This window comes from Physeter macrocephalus, chromosome 7 (genome assembly GCF_002837175.3).
Source record: "Physeter macrocephalus isolate SW-GA chromosome 7, ASM283717v5, whole genome shotgun sequence".
Taxonomy (NCBI): Eukaryota; Metazoa; Chordata; class Mammalia; order Artiodactyla; family Physeteridae; genus Physeter; species Physeter macrocephalus.
The window spans coordinates 144,604,344-144,630,225 of record NC_041220.1 but is presented as its reverse complement, the minus strand read 5'-3'; the positions used below and the strand labels follow the sequence as shown (position 1 = coordinate 144,630,225).

Below are 25,882 nucleotides of genomic sequence, written 5' to 3'. Positions count from 1 at the left end.
ACGGTGAGAGGCCCGCGTACCGCAAAAAAAAAAAAAAAAAAAAAAAAGCCCAGAGAGCCCACGGTCAGGAAGGGAGAGGAGAGGGTGGGAGAGGGGAGGGGAGCAGGTTGCTCTGCCTTGGGTCCTGGGGCTGGAAAAGGGGAGGGTAATAGGGTGACGACAGAGGGCTCCTGGAGCATCTCAAAGCACAGGAGTGGCCCCCAGCAGGTGGTGTGATGTGGGGCTGGGGGAGGCTTTGGTCGGCCCTCACTTCTGCACGTCTACTCTCCGTGCAAAGGTTGCTGGGAGCCCTGAGGGTTAAGGGCGTGAGTGTTCTGACTGGTGTCTGGTGCATCACAAATACCATCAACACGCGTGTAAACAGCGGCACACAGGGTGCACAAAATGAGCTCCGTGGGCTGAGAGTGATTTCTGTAAGTCACAGCCACATTTCAACGCAGGTGCACGACTAGAGCCAGCTCCGTCTGGCCTACAGGTGACACCAAGGCCTCAGGCCCACCCGCAGCCTACCTGCTCCATAGACCACCGAGTACACCACCTTCTTGGTCTGCTCCCTGTCTGCGTGCGTCACGCGTTCTGGGGAAATGTCCTTCCTACGTGGAAAGATGGCATGCTGTCAGGCACATTGGCACCGGTCTGCAGAGGTCCTCCAGGGTCTAAACCACACGCATCCCCTCACACCCCAAGAACCACTTCAAGGTCAGGCCTGTAGTACGGTAGGGGAGACAGCATCTAAAGCGTCCGTGTCAGCCTGGCCCCTCCGAACAGATGCCAGCCAGGTTCTGGGGTCTCCACACCCGACACCAAAGAGTGGCTCCACCACCGGAGCGCCAGGCAGACAGGAGGAGGCCTGGGGCCTGGGGCCTGCCTGTGGGTGCCGCAGTAGGGGCTGGCCTCTGGACCTTCTGCAGGATCGGATAAGCAGCCCGTGCCTTGCCTCCTGCAGAAGGAAGGGCCCTGTCCTGGCGCTCAGACAGAATAAGAACCAACTCCACACCCGACAGCGTGCAATCATGCCGCTCCCCAAAGATTAAAGCTGAGCCCGAGAAGCACAGGGGCCGGGGGCACCCGGGGCCCCTCCTCCTTGCTAGGCCATCCTCGCCTAGCCATGCGCACACCCCGGGTCTCCCTGATGGAGTGAGCACGTCAGATTAGCAGAGACAGAGAGAGAGAAAAGGAAGAAAAAGGAGCCAGAAGGAGGAGCCTGTCCAGCCTCTGTGGGCAGCTCTGTGCTGGGCCCTCCCGCAGTGCTGGCCTTCACTCGTGGCCACGGGCGGAAGCTTAGGATCTGTTCAGGGATTTGGAGTGTATGGGCTGCCCTGGGCCTGCCTGTGGCTTCTAGACTTCCCGGTATGCACGGGGCTTTTCCCAAAGACCCTCTCTCCCCAGCTTTTCTTCCCAAGCTTTCGGGCTCTGTTATTTGCCTCGACTGAGGTCTTTTGTGGTTGATCTTAGGATGTTTTCCAGCAGCGCGGCCACTTTTCTGACTGGAGACGGTTCCGAGATGGGGAAACAATGCCCGTGTCAGTCCTTCGGGCAGCCCCCAGACGAGTTAGAACAGACAAACACTAGTCTTTGCGAATAAGGTCTGTCCCTGGAAGCAGGGACAGGGTCCCACTCTGGGCAGGAGGCTGCTGAGTCGTGGAGTGGTGTGGGCCAAATGAAAACACCACAGAGCCCTCCTCCTAACTGTTTTCAGTTGCTTTTTTCTTGATTCAGAACTTGCTTGGTTGCTGTAAACTGCTGTTTTTCAGCGTTCTGACCAAGTTGGTTCTAACAGTTTTTGCTTATTTTTGGATGTTTCTGTTGGTGGACAGGCCCTCAGAGCTGCCTGCTTCACCCATTTTCATTGATGTCCGAGAGTTCATTCATTTTACCACCTGATTTTAAAGTACTAATGCATTTCTTTTTGTCCTTTTCCTTCTGTGTTAAGCTATTTTGCCCACTTTTAAAAATCCCACCCTTGAACTTGGTATTGTCAACAGCTGTATTTACATAAGAAGCAAAACACCAAGATGCACCCAAGCCCAGAACAAATGTGTGTCAACCCCTATGTCCCCAGCCACCCTTGGTCCTCACTGAACTCCCTTTATTTTGGAAATACCACAGGCGCTCCAAACCTGCTCAGGAAAGACATTGCTGAAAAGCTTACCTAAGACTAGCTTCCCGTTAACTGCTCAGGGCCACCTGCAGTGACGGCAGATGAGGGCTCGGCCCAAACAAATGGGTCTGGCGACACTGCAGGGAGGGGACGAGGCAGGCATTTTGGAGCAGGTGCCCCTCGACCAAACCACACTAGGGACCCCCTTAGCTCTATCCGGGGCTGGAAGGGTGTCTGAGGGAGCAGCATTAACTCTCCTGGGACCGGCTTCTTCCCAGAGCCAAAGTGTGACAGAACGAATAGATGCGAGGGACATATATCCGACATCATGTGCCGATAACAGAGAACATGCTTTCTCCTTGAGCACGTGGGGCACACGCACAATAACACATCATGCACCAGGGCACACAAAACACCTCAAAAGGCCGCACACAGTCGGAATATTAAAATAACACTCTGATCACAGTACAAGAAAACTAGAAATTAAAGACAAAAACAAAATCCTGAAAGCCCATCTAGCTAGAAACAAAACAGAAAACACTTCTATCAGTCAACTTTTGATTGAAGAGAAATATAAACAGAAATCACATCGTTTCTAATGAAAACACCCTATGTCAGAACCAATGGATTACATTAAAACAGTGAGGAAATTTCATAACCCTAAATGCCTATATTAATAAAAATGAAAGAATAAAAGTATATGAATTAAATAAACACAAGGGAAAAAACCAAGAAAATCAAAAGAATACACAAGGAGTGAAATAATAAAGCTAGAATAAAGATCGGAGCAGAAATTAATGAGGAAAAGAAATTAAGTAGAGAACAGCAAAACAGATCATTAGTAAATAAAAATCCTGGTTCTTATAGAAAATAAACAAACCATTAGCTAGTTTAATCAAAAGGGCAAACACAGGTATACAACATAAGAAACAACGGGGGAAGGGCTTCCCTGGTGGCGCAGTGGTTGAGAATCCGCCTGCCAATGCAGGGGACACGGGTTCGAGCCCTGGTCTGGGCAGATCCCACATGCCACGGAGCAACTGGGCCCGTGAGCCACAACTACTGAGCCTGCGCGTCTGGAGCCTGGGCTTCGCAACAAGAGAGGCCGCGACAGTGAGAGGCCCGCGCACCGCGATGAAGAGTGGCCCCCGCTCGCCGCAACTAGAGAAAGCCCGTGCACAGAAACGAAGGCCCAACACAGCCAAAAATAAAAACAAACAAACAAAAAACCAAGGGGGAAAGTAGCAGCAGATATGTAGGAAGTTAAAAAAAAAACCTTAAAAATTATTTTGCACAATGCTATGCAAGTACATTTTAAAACCCAGGTGAAACGGACAATTTCTTAAGAAAACACAGTTATAAAAACTGACTCCAGTAGACATGAAAGTTAAACAGACCAATGTCTATAGAAGAAATAGAGAAAATTATTACAGAACTATCCCACAAAAACACCAGGCTCAGATGGTTTCAAAGAAGAATTCTATCAAACCTTTAGAGACCAAAGAGTCCCCATGCTGTACAAATTGTTTCAGAGTGTAGAAAATGAACAAAAACTTCCACATTAATTTTATTAAAAAAGTATAACAGTTATACCAAAACATGATAAAGATAGCATAAAAAAGGAAAATTATAGACTTATACTGCCTATGAATATTGATTTTTTTCTTTAAAAATCTTAAAATTTATTCAAAATATAAAATTTATGAATATTGATTGATGTAATAATCTTAAATAGAATATTTGCAAATAGAGTCCAACTCCACACTAAGAAAATAGCACCTCACGGCCAAGCAGAGTTTATACCAGGAAAGCAAGGCTGGTTCAGTGTTAGGAAGTCCATTAATATAATTCACCACGTGAATACGACTAAGGAGAAAACTACATGATCATCTGCATTGTTGCTGAAGAAAACCCCGTGACAAAATCCAACTCCAATCCAATCCAATCCTACTCCTAGTAAAAACTCTTGAGAAAACAGGAGCAGCTGGATACTTCCTTAGACTTACAAAGCAGTACACCTCACTCCTAAAGCTAGCTTCTTATCACGAGGAAGCTCCACGGCAAGGGTGCCCACTACCTCCACTATTTCACAGGGTTCGGAAAGTATAGTTGATCCTCAAAGAACACAGGTTTCAACTCTGTGGGTCCACTTATATGTATATTTTTTTCAATAAATAGATTGAAAATTTTTTTGGAGATTTGCAACAATTTGAAAAAACTCGGAGATGAACTTGGTAGCCTGAATATTGAAAAATATTAAGAAAAGGTTAGGGGTGTCATGAATGCATAAAATACATGTAGATAATAATTGAGTTTATCATTTACTACCATAAAATGGACACAAATCTATTATAAAATGTTGCAATTTATCAAAACTTAAGCACACAAACACAGAACGTACACGGTGCCGTCGACAGACAAGCTGCAGTATGAAATCATCCCTGTATGAATGAACTGCAGTGCACCCTGTGCTGCCGTTAACCACTTCCTAGTCTCCTCCTGTTGCTGCTGTGCTGAGCTCAAGTGTTTCAAGTGTCCACTTAAAATGCCCCGTGACGCTGGTCATTTCCACATGAGGAGTTTGTCTCTCCAGTAAATCGGGAATCGCAGTAAGACGTGCTCTCTCATGGTCCTCACACATTTTTCATCGCGTTTAGTGCAATATCGTATACCTTCAATAACACCATGGAGCCCGTACGAAGTGCCACTAGTGCTGCTGGAAGCGCTCCCAAGAAGCAGAGAAAAGTCGTGACGTTATGAGAAAAAGTTGAACCGCGTGATACGTACAGTAGATCGAGGTCTGCAGCTGTGGTTGCCGCCATTTCAAGATAGATGAAGTCAGAGTAAGGACCGTTGTAAGAAAAGAAAAAGAAATCCGTGAAGCAGTCGCTGCAGCTATGCCAGCAGGCACAAAAACCTTGGACGTTTTGCAAAATACCTCTTTATCTTGTATTGAAAATGCACCTTTGATGTGGGTGCAGGATTGCTATAGACTCTAATATGATTCGAGAAAAAGTGAAGTCATTACATGACAACTTAAAGCAAAAGGAAGGTGAAGGATCGAAAGCTGGAGAATTTAATGCCAGCAAAGGACAGTTTAATAATTTTAGTAAAAGGATTGGCTTTAAACATGTAAAGATAACAGGAGAAGCAGCTTCTGCTGACCAAGGGGTAGCAGACGAGGTCCTAGACGCTGTTAAGAAAATCACTGGGGAGAAAGGATATCTGCCTGAACAGGTTTGTAATGCAGATGAAAGTGCCTTATTCTGGAAACAAAGTGCCACAGAGGGCACTCACCAGTAAGGAAGAAGTGAACAGCAGGATCTAAGGCAGGAAGGGAAGGGCTGACTCCTGTTTTGTACCAGTGCAGTCAGGTTTATGGTCAGGACTGCCCTCCACCTATCAAGCTGCTGACCCCCGAGCCTTCAAGGGAGAAGACGAACAGCAGCTGTCAGTCTTTTGGTTGGACAACAAGAAGGCCTGGACAATGAGAGCCCTTTTTCTGGATTGGTTCCATCAATGCTTTGTCCCTGAAGTTAGGAAGTATCTTGCCTTTAAAGAAGGGACTGCCTTTAAACTTCTTTTGATACTGGGCAATGCCCCCCCTGGCCACCCAGAACTCCATGGGCGCAACCCCGAAGGTGTCAACGTGGTCTACTCGCCCCCGGACACAACGTCCCTGTTTAGCTTCTAGATCAGGGGCCATAAGGACCTTTGAGGCTCATTATACATGGTGCTCTATGGAAAGGATTGCCAATGCTATGCAAGGGAACCCCGACAGAGACAGCATCATGACAGCCTGGAAGGGTTACACCACTGAAGATGCCATCATTGTTACAGAAAAGCTGTGAAAGCCATCAAGCCCCAAACAATAAAATCCTGCTGGAAAAAACTGTGACTAGGTGCTGTGTATGACTTCACAGGATTTACGACGGAGCCCGTCAAGGAAATCATGAAAGAGATTGTGAGCCGGGCCAAAAAAGGTGGGGGGTGAAGGGTTTCAAGATACGGATCTTGGAGAAATTCAAGAGCTGACAGACACCACACCAGAGAAGTGAACAGAAGACAACTCCATGAAGATGAGAGCTTCCCCACCAGCACCAGCCAAAGAGGAGGACACAGAAGAAGCAGCGCCAGGAACAAACTGACGTTAGATGACCTGGCAGAAGGGCTCCGATATTCCAGACTGCTTTTGACTTCTTTCATGACGTGAACCCCCCTATGAAACCGAAGCAAATGCCGGAAGAAGGACTGGTGCCATAGAGAAACATCGTTAGAGAAATGAAAAAGCAGGAAAGCCGGGCAGAGATTACGATGTGTCTCCGTGATGTTACGCTGGGTGTACCTGCCTCTCCTGCCTCCCCACCCCGCCCCGCCTCTGCCACCCTAGACGGCAAGATAACCCTCCCGCCCCGCCCAGCACTCAGCGCGAGGACGATGAGGACGAAGGCCTGTGGTGATCCGCCTGCACCCGCTGAGCAGTGAGTCATCGCCACCCACACAGTTAATCAACGTATCCGGTGTGTGTCTTCGTGCTCATTACATCTCCCCGTTATTCTTTTAGTATCTGTAAAGATTATGCTGATGTACTATTTTTTTTTTTTTTTTTTTTTTTTTGGCCACTCTGCACAGCTTGAGGGATCCTAGTTCCCCGACCGGGGATCAAACCCGCGCCCCCTGCAGTGGAAGCACGGAGTCCCAACCACTGGACCGCCAGGGAAGTCCCCTGATGTACCCTTTTTTACTCCTGATATTAGTAATTTGTGGGTTTTCTCTCTTTTTCTTGATCAGTCTCTCCAGGGGTTTATCCATTCCATTCACCTTTTCGAAAATCCTGCTTCTGTGGGAAAATCCTTGATTTTCTCAACTATTTTTCTGTTTCTATTAAATTGGTTTCCACTCCTCCTAGCTTCCTTCTACTTACTTAGGATTTAAATTACTCTTATTTTTCTAGCTTCTTAAGGTGGAAGCTTAGAAGCTTTGATAATTTATTTAGACTTTTCTTATTTTCTCTTATAAACAGGTAATGTCATAAATTTCTAAGTGCTTCTATGGCTGCCTCCCAATATTTTTGACATGTGTTTTCATTTTCATTTAGCTCAAAATATTTTCTAATTTCCCTTCTGACTTTTTGCTTTGACCTATGGGTTATTTAGAAATGTCATCTTTATTTCCAAATATTTGGGGATTTTCTATACATATTTTTGTTCTTGATTCCATATTTAATTTCACTGTATTAGAGAACATAGTCTCTACGATTTCAGTCCTTTTAAATTTATTGACACTCGTCTTATGGCCAAGCATGCGGTCTATCTTGATGTATGCTTTATTGTGCATGTAAAATGCAGTATATTCTGCAATTGTTGATAATGTTATTCAGGTCTTCCATATACTTTCTGACCTTCCTTGTACTTGTTATTATTAAGAAAGTAGTGTTGAAATCTCCAACTGGACTTGTGGATTTGTGCATTTTTCATTTCAGCTCTATCAGGTTTGCTTCCTGTATTCTGAATCTCTCCTATTAGATGCACCCTATATAGAAGTGTTATGTTTTCTTGATGAATTGGTCCTTTTATGAAGTGTCCCTCTCTGTCCCTGGTAATACTCCTTGTCCTGAAATCTAATTGTCTGGTACTAAAACAGCCATTCAAATGTTTATCTGATTAGTCTTGATCTCCTGGGTTTTAGTCTATGTTCTCATCCACTGAACTGCACACTGTGTCTCCCGTTACCAGTTCCAGGATTAGGGAGAGTTTGGGGGCCTTTGTGAAGTACACGTTTCTCTGGCTCCTTATATTGTCCTCAGACACAATGACAGGGAATGAGGCCACCTGTATTCTTGTGGGACTGCATACCAGGAGAAAAGTATAAACTTTTCATTAATCGCATTTACCTGCTGCAGTAAATAAGTGGGCCACTAATAAGTAGATACAGAGGAGATATTCCATAAACCTGGAGCTTGAAAGAATCGTTGAGAGGTTGGCATATGTATTAGTTTCCTGTGGCTGCTGTAATGAATTGCCACAAATTTGGTGGCTTAAAACAAGGGATATTTATTCCCTCACAGTTCTGGGGGTCAGAAGTCTGAAATCAGTACCGCTGGGCCAAAATCAAGGAGTCGGCAGGGCCCTGCTCCTGCTGGATGCTCTAGGGGAAGAATCTATTCCTTGCTTCTTCCAGCCTTTGGTCACATCCCTCCAGTCTCCCTCCTGTGGTCGCGGGGCCTCCTCTTCTCTGTGTCAAGTTCCTCTCATCCGGCTCTTATAAGGGCCCTGTGACGGCATTTAGAGCCCACTCCAATAACCAGGATAATCTTCTCATCTCAGGATCATTAACTTAATCACGCTGTAAAGATCTTTTTCCATACAAGGCAACCTTTACAGGTTCTAGGATTTAGGATGCAGATATTTTTGGGGGCCATTATTCAGATTACCACAGCATATGAACCTTAAAATGCTTAAAATGCTTACACAATGAGATCCAGGTTTTGAAAACAAAAAACAAAAAAACAAAGGAATAAGAATCAAAAGCACAGAAGTGTGTGTACAAGAGAGACAGAGGCCGAGACAGAGAAAGAATGGACAGGAATGGAATCTGGCAAAGGAAGACAAAGCTGAGTGGAGACAGTGACTTGGATGTGGGGTGAGGAACGAAGTGCCCCCCATACATGGCCTTGGCCCGTGAATGACAGCTGCATGCAGTCACAGTGGGTGGTCCAGAGGCCAGGGTGTGTGAGAGGTCAGAGGTTCCCCAATTCAATGAGGCCAAGCCTGAATTCCAGTTCGTTGGTGAGAAATAGAAAAATGAAATGAAATCTGTACAAAAATTATGTAAGTAAAATTCTATCTAGATCTTCGTCAAACCTATGCTTGACCTTGCAGCTATGCCAGAGGCCGCCCCTGGGCAGCTGAGAAGCAGGGGAGACACTGCAGTCAGGCCTGCAAGTGCCAGGCAGAGATGGGGCAGGGAGTGCAGAGGGGCCGGCTTTGCACCTGCGAGCACAGGAAGCTCACAAGGGGCCCCTCAGGGCCCAGGGCAGGTAAGTCAGAATCCTACAGGGAAAAGGAGGCCAAAGCGCCTCACTGCCTGCATCAGGGCTGCTAGGACAGGCCTCCAGTGTGCACCCCATGGCGTGGCCAGCAGAGGTGGTCAACAGCCCAGGCGCAGAGGGTGAGCAGACCGGCTTGGAAGGAATGGGCTCCCAGGTGTCCCCTTCTAAGGTCCCACCTGGTTGTCTCCCGGGAGCGGTGGCCCGAGATGTGTGCCAGGGCAGCGGCAGCTGCAGGTGGCCCCCAAGCCTACAGAAGAGCCCAACTGCTTCAGTACCACCGAGGGAGTGTCCCTGCTCCCCCAGCTCCCTGCCCCCCCGCCCCCCAGCCAGGCTCTTTGGTCAAGGCCGACCCAGCACAGACACGGCCCCCCTCCCCAACCCGGCGGCCGCAGACACGGGAGAGCCCAGGAACACGGACTCCTTATTGCTTTTGTTTCCTTGGTGAAAGGGGATTATCCCAAAGCTAGAAAGGGCCGGGCAAACACTGTCAAGAGAGAAGGTGCGGCCCTCACAACCGCAGGCAGCCGCTCTCTGTGAATTCTGCCCCTGGGGTAAGAGCAGCACCCAGTTCCTTTGCCGGCGACTGGAGAAAACAGAAGTAACAGGAAATCGGGATAGGCTGGTTTCCAGAGGCAGACTTGCTGCTACAGTTGCGGCTGTGAACTGGGTGGCGATGCAGTGGACAGAAAGGAGCCGGAAGACCCTGTCGTGGGCTTGCCTTTGACTCTGCCAACCTGCTTTCCTACAGGCGGCCACCCTGCCTTCCTGACACAAATCCTCTGACCAGCCACAGAGAGAAGGGTGGGACTGTTCCATGTTCTGGGCCTGAGGACCAGCTTAAACCACAGGAATCATCCATCCTTTGGAGGTTTGAAAGCACTGTTTGGCCTGGATGCTTTTCTCTTTTGATGTTTGTGGAACTTCAGTTCTTCCTTCTTTTTCTGTTTCCTCTGCAAAGGTTATTGGTCTTTTGGGCTTTCTGCTTTTTCTCGGACCCTCGTAGGTAATTTATATTTTCCTAGAAAATCATTTATATCCTTAAAACTTACCCATTAGTTAGCAGACAGCTGTACATGGTAACCTCTATTTTGCAAGAGATAGAGCTTGGAAAAGACCTGTTAAGAAGAAAAACTTCTGGCAAATGAAGAAAAAAAAAACCCCCACAAAATATTATAATGGAACACTGCCTTCAGAAATCGGAAAGAAAACCATCTCCAACATAGATTTCTATCCCCAGCCAAATTATCAACCAGATGTGAGACATTTTCAGACAGGTAAGTTCTCTAAAAATTAACCTTCCATGCACCATTTCTGAGGGAGCCAAATAAGGATATGCTCCACCAAGACAATGGAGTAACCCAAGAAAGGGAGCCCAGTACAGGAGAGGCTCCAGAGGGAACTTCTTCAGGAAGCTGACCTTGGTAAACACCTGACGGCTGGGGAAGTTTGCCATACAAAGCTCCTCAGAGAAAACTTCAGAAGGAGTATTCCATAATAAAATAAACAACTTTGGGGGTTGCTATAAGAGATCTGGGAAGTGAGGGGAAATACAATATTTTGGCAAATTCATTGTTGGCTTTTCTTTTTCTCAAAAAAGCTCAGATCAAATGAAACAGAGAAATCTATAACTGCAAGACAGAAACTCTAGACAATGTTAACATAGGAGTGGAGTGGAAAGGGGATATTAAAGGGACATAAGGACATGCTAATTATGTGTTTTATTAGAAAGAAGATGTAAATATTGATCATTTTAAGTGAACAAAAGAACGTATTTACCCTAGCACCTAAGACAGTGATTGGAACACAGAAAATATTCAATAGGTATTTAGTGAGTGAATGAGCTAAGAAATCAATAATAGGTATGATTCTTAAGGGCAAAAAGCATAAGAACAAGGTTTAAATAAATAATTTTTTTTTTTTTTTTTTTTTTGCGGTGCGCGGGCCTCTCACTGTTGTGGCCTCTCCCGTTGCGGAGCACGGGCTCCGGACGCGCAGGCCCAGCGGCCGTGGCTCACGGGCCCAGCCGCTCCGCGGCACGTGGGATCCTCCCGGACCGGGGCACGAACCCGTGTCCCCTGCATCGGCAGGCGGACCCCCACCACTGCACCACCAGGGAAGCCCTAAATATATAACTTTTAAACAATCTGGAGAGTTGTCTACTTTTGGTAGTGGCAGACTAGCATGTTGTAGATGAATTTCCATGTAGAGCAATTATAATTGCTGGAGAAAATATTAAAAAGCATCTGTTTGAAGGCATAAGAGAACAGTAAGAAAAAGGCCCAAGGCAGTAAGAACTTGAAAGGCTATGGCTTCAGAGAAAGGAACATGTAGAAATGTAAGTCTGATGTTTGGGGCCACACTCTCCCTTGAGGAATTTGCTGATTTTGAAGTGATAGTTGAAAGGCTGATTTTAGCTTCCTGAAGTCTATGGGACTAGAGAACAACTTGAGGTTCAGGGTTTATCAAAAAAAGAATGCAGGACTTCCCTGGTGGTCCAGTGGTAAAGAATCCATCTTACAATGCAGGGGATGAGGGTTTGATCCCTGGTCAGGGAACTAAGATCCCACAGGCCTTGGGACAACTAAGCCCACACGCCGCAACTACTGAGCTCGTGCACCTCAACTAGAGAGCCTGCGTGCTGCGACTACAGAAAAGAAAACCCGCATGCCACAACTAGAGAGAAGCCCATGCACTGCAATGAAGATCCCGCGTGCCACAATGAAGACCTGACACAGCCAAAAATAAAAATTAAAAATAAATAAATAAATAAATCTTAAAAAAAAAAAAAAGCAAGAGGATCCTTGGTACTCTAGGGGAAAATATGATCTTGAAATTTACTGGCTTTCACAAGACTGAAGCTCATCTTCCCAATGGATTAATCCATGATTGGACTAAGGCAATCTGCCCTCAGTCTGACTGTCTGCCAGAAGCAAGACTGTACCATCTTTTGAGGAAGATAACACTATTAATAGCTGTAACCTCTCATTTTCATTCACACTATTTGATCCAAAATCACCTGGCATCCCAGGAAACAAGATCAAATGACTAAAAACCAAGAGAGAAACAATAGAAACAGATCTATGGGAGACATAGATATTGCAGTTATCAGTTATAGACGTTAGGGTGGCTGTGATTAACATGTTTCAGAGATTAGATGATGAGCTGAGAATTTAAGTAAAGGATTGAAAACTACACAAATTAATTAAATGGCAGGTTGTACAATTGAAAAATACAGTAAATAAAATTAAGAACTCAAAAGTTTACCCAAATGGGGTTTAACTTTAACAGCCTATTGGTCATGCCTGTAGAAAAGGCTATTGGGTGGAAGGTAGACAAAGTAATTGAAGATTACATAAAATGTCCAGCCTGAGGCATGTAGAGAAAAAAGATGGAGAATACAGAAAAGAGAATAAGAGACACACGGAATATGGTGAAAAGTTCTAATGTAGGTGTAACCTCAGCCCCAGAAGCAGAGGAGACAGGAGAGAGAAGCAGTACTTAAAGAGATAATGACCAAGAAGTTTCCAAAGATGATGAAAGACATAAAACCACGGATAAAGGGAACAGTACAAACCACAAGCAAGACAGATCCAAAGGAAACCACATCTAAGCATAATATAAAACTGCTGAAAACCAACAACAGAGAAAATCTAAAAAACAGCTAGAATAAATGATTGATTGCCTCCAAAAAAGCAACAATATAAATAACAGTGACTTCTTGACAAAAATAATGGAAATAGAAAAAAATGGAATGAAATTATAAAGATACTAAAAACAAAACAAAACAAAAAAACGCTCAAATGCGGCAAACTAGAATTCGACATCCAGCACAAATATTCCTCAAAAAAAAAGGCAGAATAAAAAATGTTTTGGACAAACAAAAACTGAGATAATTTGTCAATTGAATACCTGCACTAAAAGAAATGTTAAGACAGAAGAAAAACAACTCCATGTGGAAGCACGGATATGCAGGAAGGAATAAAGAGCAATGGAAGGCATCTTATAAGCAAAGTTAAAACGAATATTGACTGTACAAAACCATCTCATAATGCTTTGTGTAGTTCAAAATATATGCAGAATTAAAAGTAAATGAAAACAATAGTACAAAAGGCAGGAGCGGGAGATAAATGGAGTTAAAGTGTTATATAGTCTGAGAAGTGGTAAAAGTATGACTTTGTATTACACTTTTATAAGTGAAGGATGCTTGCAGTAGTCTCTAGAATAGTTTCTAAAAGAATAGTGAAAGAATATATAACTAACAAGGTAATAGAGGGGGAAATGAAATAACAAAAAATACTTAAGCCCAAAAAAGGCAAGAAAAGAGAGAAAAAGAAGTACAGAAAAAATAGGACAAATAGAAAACAACACTAAAAGGAGAAATTTATACCTAAATGTATCAGCAATTATATGTAAATGAGAAAGATACTCCAATTTAGAAACAAAGATTGGCAGAACAGATTACATGTTAGAAACACTGCCTAGGGGCTTCCCTGGTGGTGCAGTGGTTAAGAATCCACCTGCCAATGCAGGGGACACGGGTTCGAGCCCTGGTCCGGGAAGATGCCACATGCCGCGGAGCAACTAGGCCTGTGCGCCACAACTACTGAGCCTGCGCTCTAGAGCCCACGAACCACAACTACTGAGCCCATGTGCCACAACTACTGAAGCCCGTGTGCCTAGAGCCCGTGCTCCACAACAAGAGAAGCCACTGCAATGAGAAGCCCGCACACTGCAACAAAGAGTAGCCCCCACTGGTTGCAACTAGAGAAAGCCTGTGCATGGCAATGAAGACCCCACACAGCCAAAAATAAATGAATAAATAAAATAAATTTTTAAAAAACAAAACCACTGCCTAGAAAAGATACACCATAAATATAAAAGTACAGATAGGTTGATGGGAAAAAGATGGGAAAAGATATATGATGAACACACTAACCAAAGAAAACCTTTGTAGAAAATATCAGACAAAGAAGACTTTAGGATAAGACACATGCTAGAGTTGGAGAACATTTCATAATGATAGGTTATTTACTGTAAAAAACAATGGTATTATCATCTTACGGGATTTAAACATATGCAGAAGTAAAATGTATGATTAGAAATAACACAAAAGGTAGGAAGGGGTGCAGAGAGTTGAAAGGTTCTGAGATCAGAGCGTTGCCTGGGAAGTGGTAAAAGTACTAATATATGACGGACTGTAATGAGTCAATGATTCATGCTGTCATCTAACCATTATGAGAACATTAAAGGACTGTAAAACCAAAAGCTAATACAGAAAAAAAACATAAATCCAAAGGAAGGCAAGAAAGAAAAGAAAATGGAAGATAAAACAGGATAAATAAAAACAGTATAATAACACATCCAAAAAATATAAGTGATTACATTAAATTTAAAAGACTAAAATCTCTAATTAAAAGAATATAATAGTCACACTGAACAAAAACTCCAAACCCAACTATATGCTGCTTACAAAAGACGGTTTATTTATTTATTTATTAAAACTTTTTTCAACTAAAGTATAGTTGATGTACAATATTATATAAGTTATAGGTGTACAATATAGTGATTCACAATTTTTAAAGGTTATGCTCCATTTATAGTTATTATAAAATATTGGCTATATTCTCTATGTTGTACAATCTATCCTTTTAGCTTATTTTATACACAATAGTTTGCACCTCTTAATCCCCCAGCCATATGTTTTCCCTCCTCCCTTCCCTCTCACCACTGGTAACCACTAGTTTGTTCTCTGTATCTGTGAGCCTGCTTCTTTTTTGTTATATTCACAAGTTTGTTGTATTTTTTAGATTCCACATATAAGTGATAACATACAATATTTGTCTGACATTTCACTTAGCATAATGCCCTCCAAATCCATCCACGTTGTTGCAAATGGCAAGATTTCATTCCTTTCTATGGCTGAGCAGTACTCCATTGTGTGTGTGTGTGTGTGTGTGTGTGTGTGTGTACACACACCACATCTTCTTTATCCATTCATCATTGATGGACACTTAAGCTTGCTTCCATGTCTTGGTTATTATGGATAATGCTGCTGTGAACATAGGGGTGCATGTATCTTTTCAAATTACTGTTTGTTTAGTTTTTTTGGATATATACCCAGGAGTGGAATTGCTGGGTCATATGGTAGTTATATTTTTAGTTTTTTGAGATATCTCCATACTGTTCTCCATAGTGGCTGCACTAATTTACATTCCTACCAACAGTGCACAAGGGTTCCTTTTCTCCACATGCTTGCCAATATTTGTTATTTGTGTTCTTTTTGGTGATAGTCACTCTGACTGGTGTGAGGTGATACGTCATTGTGGTTTTGATTTGCATTCCCCTGAAGATTAGCGATGTTGAACATCTTTTCATGAGCCTGCTGTCCATCTGCACTTCCTCTTTGGGAAAATGTCTATTCAGGTCGTCTGCCCATTTTTTAATTGGGTTGTTTGCTTTTTTGATGTTATGTGAGCTGTTTATATATGTTGTATATTAACCCCTTTTCAGTCATACCATTTTCAAATATCTTCTCTCTTCAGTAGGTTGTATTTTTGTTTGTCAATGGTTTCCTTTGTTGTGCAAAAGCTTTTAAGTTTAATTAGGTATGAAAAGACATACTTTAAAAATAAGGACACAGAAAGGCTGGAAACATCATAAGAGGTTGGAGGAAAGATAACATGCCCTCCAACCAAAAGAAAGCTGGTTCAGCTGTACTTATATCAGAAAAAAAAAAGTTGTAAGTTTATACATGCCCACTAATATAGCTTCAAAAATATGAAGCAAAAATCGACAGAACCCAAAGGAGAAACAGAGAAATCCATGATCACAATGGGAGACTGACTCGACTTTCTGATACTCATAGAACAAGCACACGAATATCAGCAACAACATAGGACATGGGAATGACTCGTGTAACGAGCCTGACCTAACAGACGCATACAGAAAGGATGACAGAGATGTTCTTATTAAAGTTCTTATCAAAACTGACCTTAGGCTGGTCTGTGAACCCATTTAAAACACATATCAATGGCCAACAGGCACATGAAAAGATGAACATCACTAATTATTAGAGAAATGCAAATCAAAAGTACAATGAGGTATCACCTCACACCGGTCAGAATGGTCATGATCAAAAAGTCTACAAATAATAAATGCTGGAGAGGGTGTGGAGAAAAGAGAACCCTCCTACACTGTTGGTAAGAGTGCAAATTGGTACAGCCACTATGGAGACCAGTATGGAGGTTCCTTAAAAAACTAAAAATAGAGTTACTGTATAATCCAGCAATCCCACTCCTGGGCATACACCTGGAAAAGATGAAAAGTTTAGTTCTAAAAGATACATGCACCTCAATGTTCATAGCAGCACTATTTATAATAATAGCCAAGACATGAAAGCAACCTAAGTGTCCATCAACAGATGAATGGATAAATAAGATGTGGTATATATACACAATGGAATATTACTCAGCCATTAAAGAGAATGAAATAATGTCCAGCAACATGGATGGACCTAGAGGTTATCATACTGAGTGAAGTAAGTCAGGCAGAAAAAGACAAATATTATATAATATCACTTACATGTGGAATCTAAAAAATAGTACAAATGAACATATTTACAAAACAGAAACAGACACACAGACATAGAAAACAAACTTACGGTTACCAAAGGGGGAAGGTGGGGGAAGGGAATTGGGAATATGGAATATGGGATTAACAGAGGCACACTACTGTATATAAAATAGGTAAACAACTAGATTTACTGTATAGCCCAGGGAACTATATTCAATATCCTATAATAAACTATAATGGAAAAGAATAGGAAAAAATATATAGATATATACATATATACATGTATAACCGAAACACTTTGCTATACACCTGAAAACTATCACAGTATTATAAATCAACTATACTTTGAAAAGAAAAAAGAAAGACACATTTCAAAGACTGAAAATCCTACAATGTTCTTTCACCATAGTGGAATTAAACTAAAAATCACATCAGGAACAGTAACAACAAAAACTAGAAAATTCCCATATATTTGGAAATTAAGCATTGTATTTCTAAATAAGACTTGAGTCAAAGAAAAAAACCACAACAAAAATTAGAAAATATTTTTAGCTGGATGACAGTGAAAATAGATATATCAAAATATTTGAGATGCAGCTAAATAAAGTCATGCTCAGAAAGAAAATTATAGCCTTAAATCCATATTAGAAAAGAAGACTGAAAAGCAATGATCTAAATACCATAACAAGCAGTTGGAAAAAGAAAGAATAACGTGCTGAGTTCAAAGAAAGTAGGAAGAAGAAAATGATAAAGAGAAGGCATTAATATAATAGAAAATAAATGTATAATAAAGAGATTTAACAAAGACATAATTGGTTCTTTGAATAAATTAATAAAATTTAAAAGTCCCTTGAAAGGCTGAATAAAAATGAAAAAAGGGGGCTTCCCTGGTGGCACAGTGGTTGAGAGTCCGCCTGCCGGTGCTGGGGACACGGGTTCGTGCCCCGGTCCAGGAAGATCCCACATGCCGCGGAGCAGCTAGGCCCATGAGCCATGGCCGCTGAGACTGCACGTCCGGAGCCTGTGCTCCGCGACAGGAGAGGCCACAACAGTGAGAGGCCCGCGTACCGCAAAAAAAAAAAAGAAAAAAGGAAGGCACAGTTATCAATGCCAAGAAAGGCAAGGGAATATCATTTCAGACCCTATATTCGTTAAGATGATAAAAAGAGAATATATGAGCGACTTCATGTCAATTAATTTGGAAATATAGACAAAATGGACAAATTCACTGTAAAACACAATAAACCAAAACTTATACAAGAAGTAGGAGAAAATCTGAACAGCCATATAGCTATTAGTCATATAGCTATTTTGTGTGTTGTATCCCACACATAAAACCTCCAGGTTCAGCCAATTCACTGATGATTTCCTTCAAACATTTAAGGAAGAAACAAGACCACTCTTAACATAAATTCTTCCAGAGAATGAAAAAAAGAAGGAATACCTCCTAACTCAAAAACTTGACAAGGAAATTAAAAGAAAGGAAAATTATGGCCAGGCTGCTTGCATAAATTTAGATGCAAAATCTTAAACTAGCAGAAGAAAGCATGATCTAATCAATGGAAAATAGGAAAGAAAAGAAAACTCATATATGTTATGAAAATATAACATAAGAAGATAGAAAAGGCTTAATATATCAGTAATTACAAGAAATGTTAATTCACCAATTAAGAGAAAGGGACTCATAGATTGAATATTTAAATTTCAATATTATGTACAAAAAGACACATAAAGGTTAAAATAAAAGCACAAGAAAAAAAAATACAAGTATGCTCCAAGAGAAATCTTAACATTGATCAACATTTAATTTAAACCAAGAAAAAGTCATAAAGGACAAAGAAGGAAATTGCATTCTGTTGAAAATAAAACAAGAAGATACATACATCAAAAACATATAAACACCTAACAATTCAGTCTCAAAACCTCTCAAGAAAAAACTTACAAAACCACAGGGAGAAACAGATAGATCAACAATTATAAAATTGGATATTCTAGCATACTCCTCTCAGAAACTTGTAGGTCAAACAAGCGAGCAAGCAAACAAAAAGCAGAGAAATTGAAGACCTGAACAGAGCAATTAATAAGATCAAGCTGTGAGACATACGCAGGCCAATAAAGGAAGGATGCATACTTGGCCAAAACTGAAGCCTCATTAACTACCAAAGGATCCATATTACACAAATTATATTCTTAACTATACTACAATACACTAATAAATTAATAATAAAAGGATAATAATTAGCATTTTATTTTATTTTTTTCTATTTTCTTCTTGATTTTTGAAATTGCTGCCCTTTATAAATTTCTTTTTTGTGTAGTAGAAAAATTTGGACTGGTTCTTTTTCCAGATTATTGAATTGAACACTTCTCTCATTCGTTTTTATTTTCCATTTCCTGAAAAATGTATTTAAAGTTCTAAATTTCCCTCTACTGCTTTTGTGTCCCATAAGTTTTCACATATTGTATTTTTTATTATCATTAATTTCCAAACATTTCTTAATTTCCTATGATTTTTTTAACACCAAGGGTATTTTTATAATATATTATTTTGTTTACGCTCTTACCAAGGGGCCAAGGGGCCTTTCCAAGACCAAATATGATGTGTCATTAACTGTTGAGTGTGATTATCTCAACCTTGTAAACCTGAAACTCACAAAATGGAGGCAGACCTCCTACAAATCACCATAAGCTGAGTAAATTCCATATGGACCAAACCTTTCAATATAGCAAATTAAATCACAAAGACAGAAAAATAAACTTGACTATTAATATGATTTGGGGATGGGAAATAGTATTTTAAAGATGATAATCAAAAACAAGCAATAAAAGGACTAATAGATTTTTTTTTTTTTTTTCTGTACGCGGGCCTCTCACTGCTGTGGCCTCTCCCGTTGCGGAGCACAGGCTCCGGACGCGCAGGCTCAGCGGCCATGGCTCACGGGCCCAGCCGCTCCTCGGCACGTGGGATCCTCCCAGACCGGGGCACGAACCCGCGTCCCCTGCATCGGCAGGCGGACTCTCAACCACTGCGCCACCAGAGAAGCCCTGGACTAATAGATTTTATGGTATAAAATTTTAAATGTTTGAACATTAAAAAGAATTAACATAATTGAAGGCCAATAAAAAAACAGGGAGAAATGTTTGTTTCATAATTGCTGAAGGGCTAATACATTTATTACAGAAAGAGCTCCTGAAAAGTAATAAGAAAAAGAAATCCTGATGTAAATGGGCAAATGATATGAACAGGCAATTCACAGAAGAAAAAGAAATGATCAATGAATAAATAAAAGTTCAGCTTCTATGAATAATTAAGCAAATGCAGGCTTCCCTGGTGGCACAGTGGTTAAGAATCTGCCTGCCAATGCAGGGGACACGGGTTCGAGCCCTGGTCCGGGAAGATCACACACGCCGCAGAGCAACTAAGCCCGTGCGCCACAATTACTGAGCCTGCGCTGTAGAGCCCCGAGCCACAGCTCCCGAGCCCATGCGCCACAGCTACTGAAGCCTGCGCACCTAGAGCCCGTGCTCTGCAACAAGAGAAGCCACCACAATGAGAAGCCCATCGACACAACTAGAGAAAGCCCGCACGCAGCAACGAAGACCCAACGCAGCCAAAAATAAATAAAATAAAATAAATTCAAAAAAATAATTAAGCAAATGCAATTAAGTGAATTAATAAGAGACTTTTTCACTTAGCAAGTTGGCAAACATTAAGCAAAGCTGAAATATGTGCTGTTAGCACAGGTGCAGGGTAAAGAGCATTGTGATATACTTCTGATGGGAGAGTAAATTATGACAACCTTTTTGGAAGGCATTTGGGGAGTATACATCAAAATCCTTAAAATGAGCATATACTCTTTGACCCCAAAATTCCTTTTCTAGGAATTTATCCTAAGGAAATAGAGTTGGTTTGAAGATATTTATTAAGAAGGCATTTGGGAAATTGTTTTAATTAGTGCATACCTATACAGTGAAATCCCATAGAGCTATTTAAGACACTTCTGTAGAAGAATATTTACTGAAATGAAAATATGCTATAGAGGTCTTGGTAAACTTACATTTATGCCAGATAGATAAGCAAGGGAGGAGGCTAGAATGACCCATGTGGCGGATTAGAGTTGGAGACAGCAGTGTGGACTCAAGTGTGGCTTCACACAGACACGGATGGCTACACATAGAAACATTATCTTAGGACCAAGACAGGAAATACATAAGGTGAGCTTGGAACAATCTGTAACACCAGAAAGAAAGGAAGAGCTCAAATGAAAACACAGTGATTGGTATACATCCAAGTGACACAGGAGCCAAGTGAAAGAGCTCCCACTGGCCAGAGCCGGAATAATGTGAATAACAAAATAAATAATGTCATGTTGGATTATAACCCAAAGGATAGAATAAATGTCCATGAGTTCCTACGGTTATAAATAAGTGACTGAATAAATACATAAATAAGGGAGACTAGACACACTGCCCATGCAGAAGAATCCCACATAACTCACATAGATACTCAGTCCACAAGAGGATGGAGCCTAACTCCCAACTCCATAAGGGTGGGCTGCGGTTAGTGACTAGGGGGATAAAAGAGGGACTTTATAGTAGAGAAATCTGGCCAACACCACCTCGGCCAGGTGAGCAAGGTCGACACCAACAGCGGTAGGTCATGTTGACAGCATGAACCCTTGCCGTGATCGAGGAGAAAGCACGTCACCTCTGTGGTCTCCCTTCCCGGAACCCATATCCCCAGTCTAACCACGAGAGAAACATCAGACAAGTATCAGTTAAGGGCTATTCTACAACACACCTGACCAGCACTCCTCAAAACTGTCACGGTCATTGAAGACAGGCAAAGTCTGAGAACCTGTCACAGCCCAGAGGAGCTTAAGGGGACATGACGACTAAATGCAGTGTGGGATCCTGGAACAGAAAGTGGACATTACGGAAATATTGAGGAAATATGAATAATGTATGACTTTAGTTGATAATAATGTATCAGCACTGGGTTCATTAACTGTAACGAATGTACTATATTTATTAATCCAAGATTAATAATAGGGAGAACTAGGTGTGGGACATATGGGAACCTGTTGTACTATCTTTGCCATTTTTATGTAAATCTAAAACTGTTCTAAAATAAAAAGTTTATTTTGGGGGACTTCCCTGGTGGTCCAGTGGTAAAGAATCTGCCTTCCAATGCAGGGGACGCAGGTTCCATCCCTGGTCAGGGAACTAAGATCCCACCTGCCTCGGGGCAACTAAGCCTGCGTGCCACAACTACTGAGCTCGCACGCCTCAACTAGAGAGAGAAAACCCACATGCCACAACTAGAGAGAAGCCCAAGTGCCACAACGAAAGATCCCACATGCCTCAACGAACCGACGCAGCCAAAATAAATAAATAAATAACAAGTTTATTTTAAAAATAGATAACACTACGCTAGTTTACAAAATGGCATATATAGTATGATTGGTTTCTTTAATCAAAATTGTAGACAAATATGTGGGGAAAAAACAAGAGGAACTCTAGTGGGCTTATGGCTATTTGGTTCTTGTTATTTTTAACATTTGGCAGTTAAACTTTCTTCTAACCAATAATAATTCTACAGAAAAATTAGGCCATTAAAAAAAAAAATCTCACCATAAATACAAAAGAACCAGCAACTTTCCTACCAGTACTGAGATAGAAAATATAATAAAAGGACAGCACTCACAATAGCAAAAAAACCCCAAATACCTGACAGTAAGTTTAAGAAGAAATGTGCCAGCTCTTTATGAAGGAGGGGACCTCACGGGGTGCATGCAGAGCAGGCCACGCTCCTGAAGATGGGACACTGCACTGAAAAGACACTGAAAAGATGCCGAGTCCCCATGGCAAGTTTTATCGTTAGAGTGTCAGTGCGACTACAAAGCGAGAACTTTATAAAGCGATTCTAAAGTCCATCTGAGAACAACCCAAGTGAGAACGGTCCTGATGATGTTACGAAGGGTGAACAAATGGTAATGGCGGTCGTGTACGACAGGGAGAGCTCAGTACTGACACTGATGGAAGACACACAGGTGAGCAGGAGAAAATGAAAAGCCCCAAACAGGCCATAGTGTATATAGAAGTAGAGTCTACGATTTGGCATTTCAAATCTCTATTGGGTTGGAGTTAATTAACAACTTGGAAAATTATAAAGTTAAATGCCGACTTCATCTCATACACAAAAATAAGTTAGAGACAAATGAAGGTATCAAGAAAAGATGAGGATAAACATGTATACGGAACAGCACGGAAAGCCTAGAGGCAGGCCCGTAGCCCGTGGGCACCGGTGCATGACAGAGGCCGGCCATGGGTACAGCACAGACGTGCCCACACATAATGCTGGAGCGACTGACTTGCCCTGTTTGAAAAGATCAGATTAGCTCTTTGTTTTCATGTATCACAAAATCAAAAAATCCAAGTCCAGATGGATTAAAAGCCTACACATAAAAAAAAAAAAGCGCAAATTTTAAGTCAAGTTAAAGAAAACAAAGGAGAATATAAGTTCCCCAAATAGAAGAGTATTGATAAAAAGACACAAACAATATAAACCATAATCAGAAATAATGATAAAGTATTCTCCATCATAATTTGAAAATCCTGTATGATAAAAAGAATCATAACTTAAGAGAAAATTAAAAATTATACACTGGGGAAATAAGGTAATATCCAGAATATACAAAGAACCTCTACTAGTCATTAAGAAAAAGAATCTAATAGAAAACTGGGCAAAAGATACAAACAATTTCTAAAAGTAGAAATTGGAAGGGCTAATTAAGAGAACCTTATTAATCCTGTAAAATGCAAAAAAAGATCACAAGACATCACTTTCCACAGAAGAGACTGGCAAACACAAAGTCTGCCCGCACTGAGGAGTGGCCAGGACAGAGGACACAGGTTCTCGGCGCAGCGCGGGGCTCAGCTGGGAGGGTGCAGGGCAGACTCGAACCCGCCGTCCAGCTTGCGGAAGCACACAGACACTGGCCTCCAGCCAAAGCGAACTTCCCGGGGATCTGACGCTGGCCCGAGAGCCAGGCCTGAGGGCGCGCCCAGACCTCGGACAGCGCCTCGCGGCTGCGCTTTCCACTGGCCGGGCCCGTCTGCACCTCCCCCGCCCTCGAGGCAGGCGGAGAACTAGTGTGACTGCAGAGAGGGGACAAGAGGCTCACAGCAGGCGGCCATCGTGGGCAGGGCGGCCAGGCGGGAGCTGTCCTCTCCAGGCCCCACTCGAGCCAGGACTTACAGACATCTGTAAGGGCCTCTGAAATTCCTCATGTCCGAAGGCTCTCATTTACAATGGCTGTGCGCAACTCAGGAATGGTTCCCTCAGTTGTGTCATTATGAAATATACATAACTTAAAATTTATCATTTTAACCATGTTAACTGCACACTTTACTGGCATTGAGTATATTCACAATGTTGTGAGTCACTACTCTGCATTTATTTATCTGGCTTTTTGTTTTTTGGCTGCGTTAGGTCTTTGTTGCTGCGCGTGGGCTTTCTCTAGTTGTGGCGAGCGGGGGCTACTCTTCATTGCGGTGCGCGGGCTTCTCATTGCAGTGGATTCTCTTGTTGCGGAGCACGGGTTCTAGGCGTGCAGGCTTCAGTAGTTGTGGCACATGGGCTCAGCAGTTGCAGCACGCAGGCTCTAGAGTACAGGCTCAGTAGTTGCGGTGCACGGGCTTAGTTGCTCCGCGGCATGTGGGATCTTCGCAGACCAGGGCTCGAACCCGTGTCCTCCGCATTGGCAGACAGATTCCTAACCACTGGGCCACCAGGGAAGTCCACTACTATGTATTTATTTCCAGAACTTTTTTATCATCCCAAACTGAAACTCCGTACCCATATTTCCATTCATTTCTCACTATAATTAAAAATATTGTGAGGGGAAGGAACTGATTATTTTCACCTTTTTTTACTATTGAGATATAATTCACATACTGTAAAACTCATCCTTTTACAACGCACAATTCAGTGGTTTTTAGTATATTCACAATGCTGTGTCAACAATGAGTACTATCTAATTCCAGAATATTTTCATCAGTCAAAAAAAAACCCAACCCAATACCAGTAATCAGTCCTTCTCCATCCCTGTCACACCCCAGCTGCTGGCCACCACTGCTCTGCTTTCTATCTATACACTTGCCTATTCTGGACATCTCATCTCGTGTAACGGACTCCTACACCATGTGCCCTCTTCTGACTGGCCTCTTCCATGCAGCATGCTTTCTAGGTTCATCTGTGTAGTAAATGCGTCAGTGCTTTGCTCCTTTTTATGGCTGAATAACAGTCCACCATGTGCGTGGACCACACTGTGGTTCCCATTCAGCTGTTGGTGGATACTTGGGTTGCTGCCAGCTTCCGGCTGTTGTGGATAGTGCTGTACGAACATTCAAGTGCAAGTCTCTGGGTGGACATGTTTTCACTTCTCTTAGACATATGCCTAGGAGGGAATGGCTGGGTCATATGGTAACTTTACATTCGCTTTTTTTGAGGAAGTGCCAGGCTGTTTTCCACAGTGTCTACAGCGTTTTACCCACCAGCCCATGTGTAAGAATTGATGACTTTTATCCCGGGGAAAGCAGAAGTCCAGATCCGTCCTTGAGCTCTCTCCTCAATTTTGCCCCAGAAAACACACTCCTGGAGCCCTGAATGAGTAAGCCACACTCTGCAGAGGGAGAGCTGACTGAGCAGCAGAGGCCGCTGCTGCCCCTGAGCCCGGCCGCGGGGCTACTACTGCCTCGTCAGACCGCGCGAGCCGTGGCAGTTTCATCTGTGGCCTGGGGAAGAAGCGAACCCCGATGGCCGATTATGGCCTCGGGTCACGGATCAGGGCCATCCACTCCTCAGCTTCCAGCCTGACTCCAAGCTCTGGCCAGAGGTGAGGCCTCACTGCCACCCCTCCCACCCTCCCCCATGCGGCCTGCACCCCGCCGCCTGCTCACCGCCGTTTAGGTGAGGTGAGGGCCATTCAGGGGCTGCTAGGGCGACAGTGAATCAGACTGGCCCCCCCCAGATATGTGCACAAGCAGGGCACGCGTGGTCCCACAGTGACCATTGGCTGAACGTCCACCAAGCCCCCAGGCCTCCCTCTGGGCTTCGGTCCCGTAACTTCCCTCTTGGTATTTCCACGTGGATG

The 25,882-nt window shown here is 42.7% G+C and overlaps 1 protein-coding gene across 1 annotated transcript in view; it reads right to left on the bottom strand.

Moving 5' to 3' along the window:
- Window positions 1–25,882, bottom strand: part of POLN (DNA polymerase nu) — a 166,652-nt gene that overhangs the window by 22,739 nt on the left and 118,031 nt on the right. The window contains exon 18 of the mRNA XM_007114155.3: window positions 511–593. Coding sequence (XP_007114217.1) covers window positions 511–593 — 83 coding nt within the window. The remainder of the gene's footprint in view (window positions 1–510; window positions 594–25,882) is intronic.